Source organism: Ixodes scapularis, unplaced genomic scaffold (assembly GCF_016920785.2).
Source record: "Ixodes scapularis isolate PalLabHiFi unplaced genomic scaffold, ASM1692078v2 PGA_scaffold4__175_contigs__length_147842914, whole genome shotgun sequence".
Taxonomy (NCBI): Eukaryota; Metazoa; Arthropoda; class Arachnida; order Ixodida; family Ixodidae; genus Ixodes; species Ixodes scapularis.
In genome coordinates, this window is record NW_024609879.1 from 97,695,200 (window position 1) to 97,707,906 (window position 12,707).

A 12,707-nucleotide genomic window follows, 5' to 3' on the forward strand; every position below is an offset into this window, starting at 1 on the left:
AGAAGGCGGATGATTTAAACCAACGCTTTTAATATTCTTATAGCAGTCAGTGTCTTACAAAATCAGCCTGCAGGTGCAGACTGTCCAAACTGCTTTTACTTCAGCCGAGACTATACTCCGTTTCACCTTATGTTGTACCACAGCGAAGGCTAGAAGCGCGAGCTCATAGCGTTGGCAGCTGCCCTTGGTGCACGAGAGCTTATGCCACCGAGGTGTGCCATAGAACAAGGAGCTCGCGCTTGTAGCCTTTCCTGCAATACAACACAAGGGGAAACAGAGTACATTGTGCCTCAACATCCTCCTGTTTATGGTATGTTTAGTGTGATGCCACCCTTTGTAGTACCCTATGCGGACAGCACGCGCTCACTGGGAAAATACGAAGAAATCGTAAAAAAAAAAAAAAGGTCGCCGTAGAACAGTTAGCGCCACGAGCAACGTTACTACGTTGGCCACGAACGCATTCAGGGACACGCTCTTTCCCGCGCTTCATAAAAAAAAAGGAAAAATTGTTCAAACAAAATGGCCAGATGTCAGAACCCTAAACACGGCGCACATGAAGGCAGCCTAGCCGCGACAGGCGCCGCAGCACGTACAAAAAATCACCTCAAAATGCTCTTTAAACAGATGGGGTTTCTGTGAGGTTCGCCTTTTAATAAAAAAGTGCTTTTTGTCGTAAACTTTTCAAACTGAGTCTCAAGTCTGGTACTTTGTTAAATGTGCTCCGAGCCAGAGAAAGGTCATCGAGACCCCAAAGAAATGTACTATGGCACTAACTAGATTGACAAGTGCTGATTGTTGGGCAAGTTGGTATGGTACGTTATCTAACGCACTAACTAGAGCCTTGGAGTAAAACCACGACCTAATAGAGGCCACTAGTATTTCCAAGTTTCCTCCAAGTTAGGGATTTCTCTGGCGTTCTGCCTGTGCTTACTCTTGCGCTTGTTTCTGGTGTTTTCAGGTTGAATCATTTTGTCCTAGCAAGCCGTGTAAACATGTGCACCGCAAGACGAGTCCCATCAACTCAAGATATCGATGGCCAACTCTGCTGCCTCTATTACAGCCCGACCCTTTACCGGCAAGTCCCAAACTTCGAACCGCAAGACGGCGATATTATTCAGGTAATATTTTTTTATCTGTCACCAAATTTTAATTGAGCTAACTTTTTGTTTAGGGGTCATAAGCCTGCTAACTGTTCTTAATCATAAGTAACCCCGTGCCTTTTTCATGAACCTGCCTATAGCCTTCATAGATCATTTACGTAGATGTCGACTGTCGCCAAGGTCATGTACAATTTTTTCGAGAGATATATCTCGGCAGTGCTTCTTGCGTCAATAACATTTGCGCCGAAATCATGTATTTCTAATCATTGCATGTGCTACTATACACAATATAATGTTGTTTTCTAAGCCACCACTCGCCACTGATTTATTTGCTATCGAAGAATCAAAGCTGAAGAGTATCAATATGTCGGGTAGATGTCATGATGAAATTAGGTTATAAATTTCCAGGTTGTTTTCCGAGGAATGGCAAAGCAGTAAACTCGGCTGATGCATGTGACGAACCATGCAGTTTTATCTTATACTATATTTTTGTTCAAGATTGCGCTCAAGTATATTGACATATTGCCTCTCCAAGCTCAAGAAAACAAGGACTGTCAGCGAAGCCGAGCTTAGTGATAGTACCAGAGTAATTATAATTAGAGCATACATTTTTCTCCTTCAAAAAACTTCTCCCGAGCCTCGAAGGCAGAGTTCTTAAAATTGAAATTGAACGCAATTATAGCCAGGGGCGTAGCCGGGAGGGGGGGGGGGGGGGGGGGGGGGGGGGAATGTATGTTCCTGGGTAAGTCCACGCTCCGAAACATTTTGCTTTCCCCTCTCCCCCCCCCCCCCTCCCGACCCCCTATTACACACCCCACTCTGCAATCACCCCTTTTTGTTTTACGGCGCTTGATTTTTCTTTCTTGGCTCGACGCGTCATCAAGATATGGAATTAGAAATTACGATAATTGGCCCCTTTCGCTTGTCAGAATAGGAATAGGAATGAGCGCACAAAAAGGCATCCAGGTAGGGTTGTGCGAATAGTGGATTTTGATTTCGAATCGAATTCGAAGCGAATAGTGATTTTGGCCGAATATTTTCGAATCGAACATCGAATACTTGCTGTTCAAAAATCTTGGCCGCAAAGTGGCATGCAAGATAATTTTTGCAGACATGCAATTATTAAGTGGGCTGGTTTGTGAAAATGAGACCTTAATTAATTTCTGTTTGAGTTATTTGTTGGAATACAGGGCGCCAAAATTGGCAAAGATGGCGGAGGCGTTGCTGAGCTCATTGATCGGTTTCTTTTGCCTGTTTTTTTAAACAAAGCTGATTAAATGACTACAATGAATATATTTAAGAGTTCCCACGATAATATTTGTACCGTTTTGCCGAACGTGTGAGTATATTTTTGATCTTAGAAATTGTTCCTTAAGTAGTTTTAGACAGTAAACAAACATGCGACTCGAGGTTGCCAACACTTCGAAAAGCACGAATATTACAACTGCTCTTGAATCGAATATCGAATAGCGTAATATTCGAAACTACTATTCGAAAATTCGAATATTCGCACAACACTACATCCAGGTACGTAAAAATTATCCCGGCCATTATTCTCGCAGGTCGGAAGAAGAAACGAATGTCTTCCATGGACAAAGAGAAGCGCCAGATATGTTGTGGTTCCTGAGCAGGGGAAGAAACGCTTGAACCTTGAGCATTCGCTGAACTCGACTGAACTAGTACCAGAGTCCCCTTGCTCTTGCGCGCTTGCTAAAGCAGGTTCTCAGCTAGGGACGCACGCATGCTCGTGAGTGAAGTCCAGGGCTGGAGGTAAAGGAGATCTTTCTCCGAAGGAACCTAAGATGACAGCGCAACAGGAGCTACGCTCTCGGGAGACCAACCGACCGCTTCTCTTTCATCGCCTGACCCCTCTCTACATACAAAATATGAAAGTATAAAACAGCGAGGACGAGGACGGGAACAGGACATCTTTCATTTAGCAACAACATACTGGGTGGTTCAAAGGAAGGCCAGGCTCTTTAAATCGACCGAAAAATTCGGTTTCTTAACCTATCGCGCTACGACTTTGTGCAGCGTTGTTCACAGATGGTGCTTTTTTTTTTTTTTGTAAACTTTGCTAAGAGCGGACTTACCTGAAGAAGAAGTAAAGAAAGAAAAAGGCTTAGCTTCTATGGAAACGCAGCGACGCCACCGGTTTTCAAACAACACGGCGCCGTTTCGCACGGGAGACAAGAGATGGCGCAACGAACGCCGCCAACGAACGAGCATACGGCGCCGAGAGCCAGCGTCTTTAGCAGACAATCTTTTCGACTCAAAAGCGGCGCGGCGACAGCCGCATAAAAAAAGGCGCGGTAACAAGGAACTGTAGCGCTCCTTGTCTGCTTAAGTCGCCGGTTCTCGGCGTCGTATGTTCCTTCGTTGGCGGCAGTTGGCGTCGCGACCGCCGTGTTGTTTGAAGACCGGTGGCGTCGCTGCGTTTCCATAGGAGCTAAGCCTTTTTCTTTCTTTACTTTTTGCTCAGGTAAGTTCGCTCTTTGCAAATTCTACAAACAAAAAGCACCATCTGTAGGCAACGCTGCACAAAACCGAATTTTGCGGTCGATTTAAAGAGCCTGGCCTACCCTTTAATCACCCTGTAGAATGGCACAACGATAAAACCGCCCCCAAGGGTCTCAACGGTCTCAAAGAAAGTAAGGAGATAATATTTATAAAGGAAAGGAAATTCACTAAATATAAAAGTTCGAAAAGCGCTGGCGTCACGAAGAGGTATCACTAATCTAGTTATCTCTAATTACTTAGAATTCGACCTTTGTCATTGTCAATGATAATGAAGGTGTAGAATTATTGTTGTTTGCAGTCCAAAAGGGTAAATGTCCTTTAAATATGAGAGTTTAAAAAGCTGTAGCGTCACGACGAGGTGTCAGTAGTCTAGTCGTCTCTGGTGTTAGGAATTCGCCCTCTGTTTTTGTCAATGATATTGGAGGTGCAGAAATGTTGTTGTTTACAGTCCCCATGGCAAATGATTCAATGATTTTTCTCCCAAATCTGTTGTTGCGCCCGCCCAGTATTTTAGTATCAGAAAAATGAGGACTACAGTCGTCGCATGTGCGGCTGTGAATGACAATGGGGTGATACGACTCATTTGAAACCTTTGATGCTTCCAAGTTGTGTTCTCTGAGCCGATGGTTCACGCATCTCCAAGTCTGTCCAATGTACTGCCTGCCACAGCTTAGTGAGATTGAATAAACCTTTCTTTCTTCGCATTCTACCAACTTTTTGGCATGCTTTACATAGCACCCTCTGGGACTGTCGCTCCCATTAACCTTTTTGCACATCTGTTTGAGGCGCATACGATAAGAAAAACACCACACTCGTGTCGAACTTGGACGCGATAGAAGTTAAACGGTGCGCGGAATTGTGTGTAGGAAATCACAGCGAAACGACCTTTCTTTTTGGAAACAGTTTGCGGAAGTTGTGGTTTGATAAGGAACCTCTCAAGGGTGGAACGAAGTAGGTCATCAGGAAAGCCTGCTTTTCCTAACCTCTGCTGCTGCAACTTGAGGCTACTCTCGGACAAATGCGTGCACGACTTGGAGAATGAGGACTTGAAAAGTGACCTTACTATGCCATGCTTAACTGACTCGGAGTGAGCACTGTTGAAAGGGAGGACTGGCTTCTCTGACCTCTACTGGAAGGCCCAGTAAACACCTGAGGAATGAGGATGCGATCGTAAATCCACGAATTGTAATCCTTCCACTGAAGGATTTTCCCGGGTAAAAGTTAGTCCCACCGCACAGTTTCTGAAAACTTCAAAGATGCTGTCAGCGGGCACAGCGTCTGGATAAATGACCAAGTAATCATCAACATACCTAAAAACTAGACGACCCTCGAAGGACTTTTCCAACTGATCGTTGATAGCCCTGTCAACAAAAAGAAGAAATATTTCACTAAGGACAGGTACAAGGCAAGAGCCTATACAAACTCCCTTCTTTGTCTGTAACTATTTCCTTCGTATTCTACCAAAGTGGGCTGTGAATAAGGATCTATCAGGTCGATGAAGCCCTCAACCGAAACACCGGAGGAATTTTGAAAGTCGCAAATTCCGTGTTCATGGATTGCATCAGTCACAGAATCTAAGATGAGTTTTGGTTCTAGGCTGTAATATATATCCTCAATCTCGAAAGACATAGCTTAGTGCGGAATGGAACAAAAATGAAGCGAATCGAAGCGGGGGATCAATTCGAGAGTTTTGGACTTTGAAAGGCTGAGGAAGGATGATATTAGACAAATGTCTTTGTAGATAACGACCCAGAGGCTTTTGCCAACAGCCAATTTCTGAAATGATGCTCCTGAAGGGAACTCCATACTTGTGAGTCTTTGCGGTAAAGAACACAGAAAAATACTCTATGGCAGGACTACCAATGACGTTCTTGAGACAGGTCAGGTTCAAGGAAGAACAAGGTTCCTTTGCCCTCGAGCGCAGTCTACCCGAAGGCCTAGTTTTTAAGGGCTCAAAATTCTTTGACAAGGCATCAAGACCTTATCATTAAAAGCACTTCCCTCCAAAATTACAACAGCATTCGGCACTATTGTGCCTGGTGCTGTTGTGGCTGCAACCAGGGTCGCAAGACGTGAAACCCACCAAAACGGGGGAGCAAAAGTAAAACAGTTCGACGGAGCAACACTTCTAACGAAGCGTCCGTGCGGGCTGGCCGTCAGCTAAATTTTCACGGCATCTCCGCCCGCGACCGCACCAGCCCCGCTGCGCAGGGACTAAAAGTTCCACGATACATCACGGCAGCGGCCGCTTAGCAAAACTTGATGGTGAAATCGGTCTTTTCAGTACATTCGTTCACGCCAAATACGCAAAAACATTCCTCGAGTGAAAAGCATTTCTAGAATCATCTCTTAGTTGCCGCAATCGTGCCAGTGTGTTCTTTCGTCGTAAGAGATCACAAGAAATGTGCGTAAGCAAACGCAAGTGTGTGAACAGGCATTATATCTCTAATACTGTTTTTTTTTTGTTTTCTTTTTCAGGTTTCGTATCCGAGATCCGGGACACACTGGGTTCAGCAGATCATCCAGCTAATTTTATCTAGGGGAGAGTCGGTAAAAACCTTCGTGGAATTCATGGAGAGGGCACCTTTCCTCGAAGTCCAAGAACTGAAGGAAACTCAATCATTTCCCCGACTTCTAAGGACCCACTTCCCCATGAACCAACTTTGGATCAGCGAGAAGGCCAAATACATCTACGTGGCTCGCAACCCTTGGGACACTTGCGTCTCGTGCTACCATCTGATTCGTGACTGTCCACCATGCAAATTCGCGGATGGAACCTTTGACGACTTTTTAGACGCCTTTATAGACGCGCAGGTGGGCTTCGGTGACTACTTTGATCACGTAATCTCAGGCTACGACCACAGAAGGGATCGGAACGTGTTTTTCGTCACGTACGAGGACCTCCAAAGAAACAAAGCGGAGGTTGTTCTCAGACTGGCCTACTTTTTGGGCGAAGACAACGGAAAAGCGCTGGAAGAAAACGATGACGTGTTTCAGCGAGTTTTAGACAGAAGTACCGTAGGTTTCATGAAGGACATCTTGAGGACGAATCCTAAGGAAGGCCTCAAGGTCCTTGCAAAGAACTCGCCACATCTCCAGCCTGCCACTGTCATTGAAAACCAGAAGTCTTGCGGGACGAGCGACGTTCACATCATCCGAAAAGGTATCGTTGGAGATTGGAAACAGCACTTCACTCCCGAAAACTTGGAGAAAATGCGGGCTACCATCATCCAGCGGACTAAGGGATCGGATGTAATGGATCTTTGGAAACATGACTGATGATCCAAGGTCTTTGGGACAAACGAAGCCCTTCCGAGAGCACTAACACGATAGCCCCGTTTTCAAATCATGAAATAATATTTTAAGGAAACTGCCTAATCCCAAATATTTGTGCGTCTGTCCGTGTATTTCCCCGCTGAATTTATTGGGGAGATTGACACCATGTGATACCGCGACTAGGCATTATCACATCACGGGACCACGTAGGATGAAGTTACGTCACTCGGTCGTGTCTTCATTGTCCTGGCTTTGTTCGCGCTTTTTAAACCATTTAATAGAACGATCTCACTAAGCGTTCGGCGCATGCGTGACGCCGCCATAACGTAGTTCACAACAGGCAGGAGGCCGTGCATGCCAGGGCTCGTGCCCTCTCGTGCTCCACACGCGCAGAGCTCCAGCGGGCTTGTCGCACGTACAGGAACACTAAAGTGTCCGATGCATTGCGACAGCGGTGGCTTGGTCAAACTGGCTGGTAAAATCGGCCTATTATACTTTGTTTCACCTTATGTTGTACCGCAGCGAAGACTAGAAGCGCGAGCTCATAGCGTTGGCAGCTGCCCTTAATGCGAGAGAGCTTGTGACGCCGAGATGTGCCCCATGCAGAGCAAGGAGCTCGCGCTTGCAGCTTTTCCTCCGGTACATCAAAAGGTGAAATAGAGTGTACCACGGGACCAAAAATTGGGTTGTGTGTATGTTTATACAGCCTAGAACTTGGTCTGCCTCCAAGGGCGACGAGTCTCCCAGCTGTAGATGAGCAATTTAGCCAGTGCGGTACAACCGCTAGCCTGGGGTCTTTATTGTGCATCACCCAGTAGTCATATACGACCGCACGCCGGTACGACGCTCATCCAGATCGAAACGGGTAGGGGCGGGGATTGAACCCAGTATCCAGGGTTCTGCAGCGCGAGCTTTCGCTGTACGTGCTCCGAGCTGGTGTGCGCTAGACCACTCGAACACCGATCCTTCTTTTTTCTTTTTTAACAGCAAGTTTATTGAGCGTTCGGAAACTTATTTCGAACAAAACCAGACAGCCGACACGCCGGCTGTTTTTCCGTTAGAATATGAGCAGCCTGAACGTTATATCTTTATACGCTAACATTTCACATACACTATTTCTGGAGAGGTTTTTTGATTAAGTCGGACTGCTCCTTGTCCTCTGAAAATCTTTTTGCCGCAACACTGAGAGTCCACCTCAACTTGGCCGCAAAATACCACCATGTTCGCTTGGCATGGATGTCGCACTCGAGATATGCCATTCGGGATCGCCAAATCGCGTGCAGTCCGAGCACCACTAAAACACGCAGCACAATTGGAGAGTGCTCCTCGCTCTCAAGACACAACCATTTGAACACGTTCCAGACAATTTCAAACTCTACAGTAAAGAGGCACTTCAGTTCCGCCCAAAAAAGGTAAGCGTTGCTACCAGGGTTGTAAAAGTTACTTAAAAAGTGTACCTAAGATACAGTTACAGTTACTCATACGAAAAGGAACTTAGGTACGCACCTAGGTACTTGCTTAAAGATGTATCTAGGTAGAGGTACAGTTACTTTAAAGATACTGTCTTTACCTATTTGTTTGTCCAAATTTGTCAAAATATATTGGAAGTAGAGCTTTTTATACTTAGGATACACTCAAAAACGAGTTCGATAAGTGTGCTTTATTGGTGTCAATGCGATGTCCACATCGGTGTTGAGTCCTCACGTGCCTTGTCCTCACGCTCTAATTGGCTCACCGGGGCCACGGCTTCCACTGCTTACCATGTCACACCGAAACCGCCGAAACTCGCTTATTGACGTTCTTGCCCTCAGAGCCGGTGCTGACGCCGACGGGCCCAGAAGACGTCGGCCGCATGAAGAAACGCATGAGTCGACTGCGTATGCACCTAACTTTCGCGACGACGAGCGAAAGGCTTTAGGCTTCCTCGTTTATTTTTTTTTCTTTCGTTAGTCAAAGGAAGAATGAGTTTTTTTGTTTTTTTTTGGGAACTTTCTTAGTTTTGATAACTGCAAAATTTGAGACTGATTTATTGAGTGGAAACTGTATTATATACGCAATGATACATTGCTTTATGATTGTAATTATAATTTATTTGCAATTATATTTTATATTGTATTTATGGCAGAACAGTTCCACCACCAGGACAAGATACGTGCAACAGAAACTGCGCACATCGTTCAGGCTAACTCCTTCCAAACACGCAATGAAGTCGATTTCAGTTTGAGATGAAGGAAGCAGGTCGCTATTTTCTCTGGATTTCCGAAGCGATTAAATAAATTGGTGTCGCTAGAACGGCATCGCTAATCCACCGTTCGCTCAAATGAGCACCTACATTCACTAAAGTGTGTCGTTCAATGAAACATCATAGGTCGTTCGCTATAACGTCGTTCCATCAAGTCAGTGCCTCCAATGCCGCATCCAACTCAATGTTAATCACGGCACGTGGTAGTGTGTTAATAGTTCAAGATTTATAGTTTCAACCATTTTGACGAAGGGAGTAGAAAAGTACTTGTAAGGAGTAACTTCATTTAGCTACAAGTTACTGGAAAATGTACCTAAGATAAAAATACAAATACCGAGAAATTAAAGTACCTAGGTTTGTACCTCAGGTAGAACAAAAGTACATAGATACCGAATTCCAGTTACTTGTACCTAGGTACTTTACAACCCTGGTTGCTACACTCCACAAACAGATGATGTAAGGTTTCAGTCGCCCCGCACAAAGCGCAGTTTAACAACCACAGAACAAAGAATCCTTTCTTATCAAGCCACACTTTCACAGGGAGAGCTTCAACATGAAAACGAACAAAGAAATCTTTGCTGCTTTTAGGCACAGGCAGCTTTCTCTGCTGCTTAAAGACATCGTATGAGTTGGGAGCGTTGACGCGCTGTCGGTACAATGGCACTGGCAAAACCGCTAAGACAGTGTCCCAGTAAAGTGTCTTCCGTTTCACTGTCAAAAGATACTCCCAAGAGAAGTGAACCAAGAAGAACCTGATTGAGTCAGCAACTTCCTTGTAATATCTGAGATGCCTCGACGTGGTCGCCCGACTCGTGGTGCTCACCATCCATTGTTGCAGGTTTTCATATCCTAAGCAGAGGAATGCGGTCGTAAAAATTGGATCTGTTTGATCTCTAAAGAATAGAAAGCGCTGCACATAAAGTTTGAGGGTCACATTCACGAGCCCGAAGCCACTACTTTCAAGACTCTAAAACAGGTTGCTCCTTCGCATCTTTTTCATTCGCGATTGCCAAATGAACGTGACCCAATGTCTGTGGATGGCGTTCACTGTGCCTGCGCCGCAACAAACCACTCGCGCCACATACAGGATCGCAGGGTATGACACCGCGTTGCAGACATAGCTTTTGGAGAACATTGACAAACGTCTTGCTGTGCAGGAAGAAAGTTTTACTGGGATGGGTCGCCAGTTTCTGCTTCCACTGTTGTGACGTAGGTACTGACAGATCCGTGGGCACGCCGAGGTACTTTCCCACGCCTCTAGACCATTTGACGCCCATGAACTCCGATGGCTTTGTGGCCTACTCTCCGAGCCAGCTCCCTTTCGACTTGTTCTTGTTGAGTCTTGCTCCGGAACACCGACCGTAGCTTTCTAGTTCATCTAAGACTGTTTGATTTCTAGCTTTGAAAAGCATATAAAAGAAACATCGTCTACGAACGCCAGAAGTTTTACACATGCTTTCTCCAGGTTGAGGCCGCAGATTGACTTGTTGCGCTGCACCTTGAGGCTCAGTGGCTCCAGCTGTAGAGCGAACAAGATCGGTGACATGGTTCAGCCTTGCCGGACAGAACGCTGAACCCAAACTGGCTTTCCTTTCTTCCCATTTATTAAAATCCGCGTGGTGATGCTTTTGTAGCACAGCGCTATCGAATCTCTCATCACTTCGCCCACCCCACATCGGTCCAAAACCTTCATGAGAAACTCGTGGGACACTCGATCAAACGCTTGACTGAGATCCGTCTGCAGCACCGCTAATGGTTGATGGCCTTCGGCTGTCGCTTCACAGACAAATCGCATGACGTGAAGGTTGCGATAAATGGACCGTCCTTTCAAGTCATAGGTTTGGTGCTCTTCGATGACGTTTTTCAGTCCAATGTCCAGACGCCGTGCCAATATTTTCGCCAGTATCTTGTAGTCTGTGCTTAACAAACTTATAGGACGGAAGTTTGTTACTTCGGGAATTTTTCCGCAGGTTGGTACTTTTGGAATCAAAACAGTGAACCTCTCTTTCATCGACGGGGGAAGTAGCTGTCTTTATTGTATGTCTTGAAACACTGTCAGCAGAATGGGACATAGAAGGATTATAAACATCTTATAAAACTCAGAGCCTATTCCGTCTGGACCCGGGGCCTTGTTTGCTGGCAGATTCTTGATTGCCCAGTTGACTTCTGCTGTACTGATCGGTTGATCTATGCGGCCCTTATGCTCCTCTGACACTTGCGGCAGATCGCTGAGAAAACTATCGGTCATGTTATTATCGATACCTTCTCTTCGAAATAACTCACTGTAAACGGCTGCAAACATCTTTGCAACTTCTGTTTGTCCTTCCGCATGAAATCACCGTTTCTTACTTTCAGATTTGTATTTTTCCCCTCTTGTTCTATCCAGCATTGCGAAAATGTTTGTCGGCACCTCTTCTTCGTTTAATGGGATACTGAAGCGAAACTTGAAATAGACCTATTGTGGTCAGAAATAGGTTTAATATGATCAATGATATCCGTAAATCATAATCGCGCGTTCGTATTTTGAACGGATGGCTATATTTTTCACCCAAAAGATCCCCAGGTGGTCGAAATTAATCCTCAGTCCTCCGCTGGGGCGTGCTAGATGCCCGTTCTTAGGTTTGGCACGTAAACCCCCAAATTTGACTTTTGACCCTGAGGGACCTGATTGGGCGCGTGCTCAAAAATCAGCCATCGGAGAGCGCGATGCGTCTTGGGATATTGGGCGCATTCGCGACGTCACTTGTGCCAGACGGGAAAGGCTACGGCGTGGATGTTGTGGTTACGAGCGTTGCTACGTGGTGGCGCGCCGACGATTTATGACCTGTGACAACGTGGCCGTTTGAGATGTGTAAGGGCTGCACGCACGCTGCACCACGGCAAGTCGGCAACCACGGCACCACTGACAAAACCAGCTCTGAGACTGGATTCTCAAAGCGAACTTACGACGAAAAAAGTGCGTATGACAAATTTGCGAAAACCCTTATTCTCGAAACGAAATTGTCGTAACTCTTGCGCAGGTTACGACAGAATCCTACGACAGCTCCGCAGCTGTCTTACGCACTTTTTACGATCAAATCAACATGGCCGACAGCGTCGCTCAGCTACTTGGTAGCGACGACCAACGGACATTTATTTTTCTACGTGCTCTTCTCGTGCGCCCCGACTTCAACCAGCAAGAAAAAAAGGAAACAGTACTTGAAACAGACCACGACGATCAAGAACGCAGGATCCGCAAAACATTCGAGAAGAGCTACGACGGCTACGATTCTACCGACCAAGCGAGCTCGGCAAAATATAGTAGGCCTTTTAAAACTTGTTGTTGGGCTAGTTGGTTCATGACGCAGTCTAGAGGGTTTCTTTGCGCTACACAAGGGACAATCACAAGCGAGTAGACACGGGCAAGCGCAAACTTTCTATTAGTTTATTCGTGCTCGATCGACCACGAAACTCCAGAAAGAGCATGCGCAGCACGCTACACAGAAGAAAAAAGGAAACGGAAAAACAGATAGAAAAGTCACCCACCAATACACATTCCAAGATAGTCGTTATCAAACCACTGGTTTGAT

The 12,707-nt window shown here is 45.8% G+C and overlaps 1 protein-coding gene across 1 annotated transcript; it reads left to right on the forward strand.

Moving 5' to 3' along the window:
- The first annotated feature begins 992 nt into the window (after positions 1-992).
- LOC8042377 (sulfotransferase family cytosolic 1B member 1) lies at positions 993-6,899 on the forward strand. Its single transcript, XM_029982946.4, has 2 exons — positions 993-1,118; positions 6,099-6,899. Exons 1-2 carry the CDS (start codon positions 993-995, stop codon positions 6,897-6,899), a joined length of 927 nt encoding a protein of 308 aa, XP_029838806.2.
- The last annotated feature ends 5,808 nt before the right edge of the window (positions 6,900-12,707 follow it).

Coding starts and splice junctions, on each gene's coding strand:
- LOC8042377 (XM_029982946.4), top strand. CDS start 993: ATGTGCACCGCAAGACGAGTCCCATCAACTCAAGATATCGATGGCCAA. Junction 1,119..6,098: donor AAGACGGCGATATTATTCAG/GTAATATTTTTT, acceptor TTTCTTTTTCAG/GTTTCGTATCCGAGATCCGG.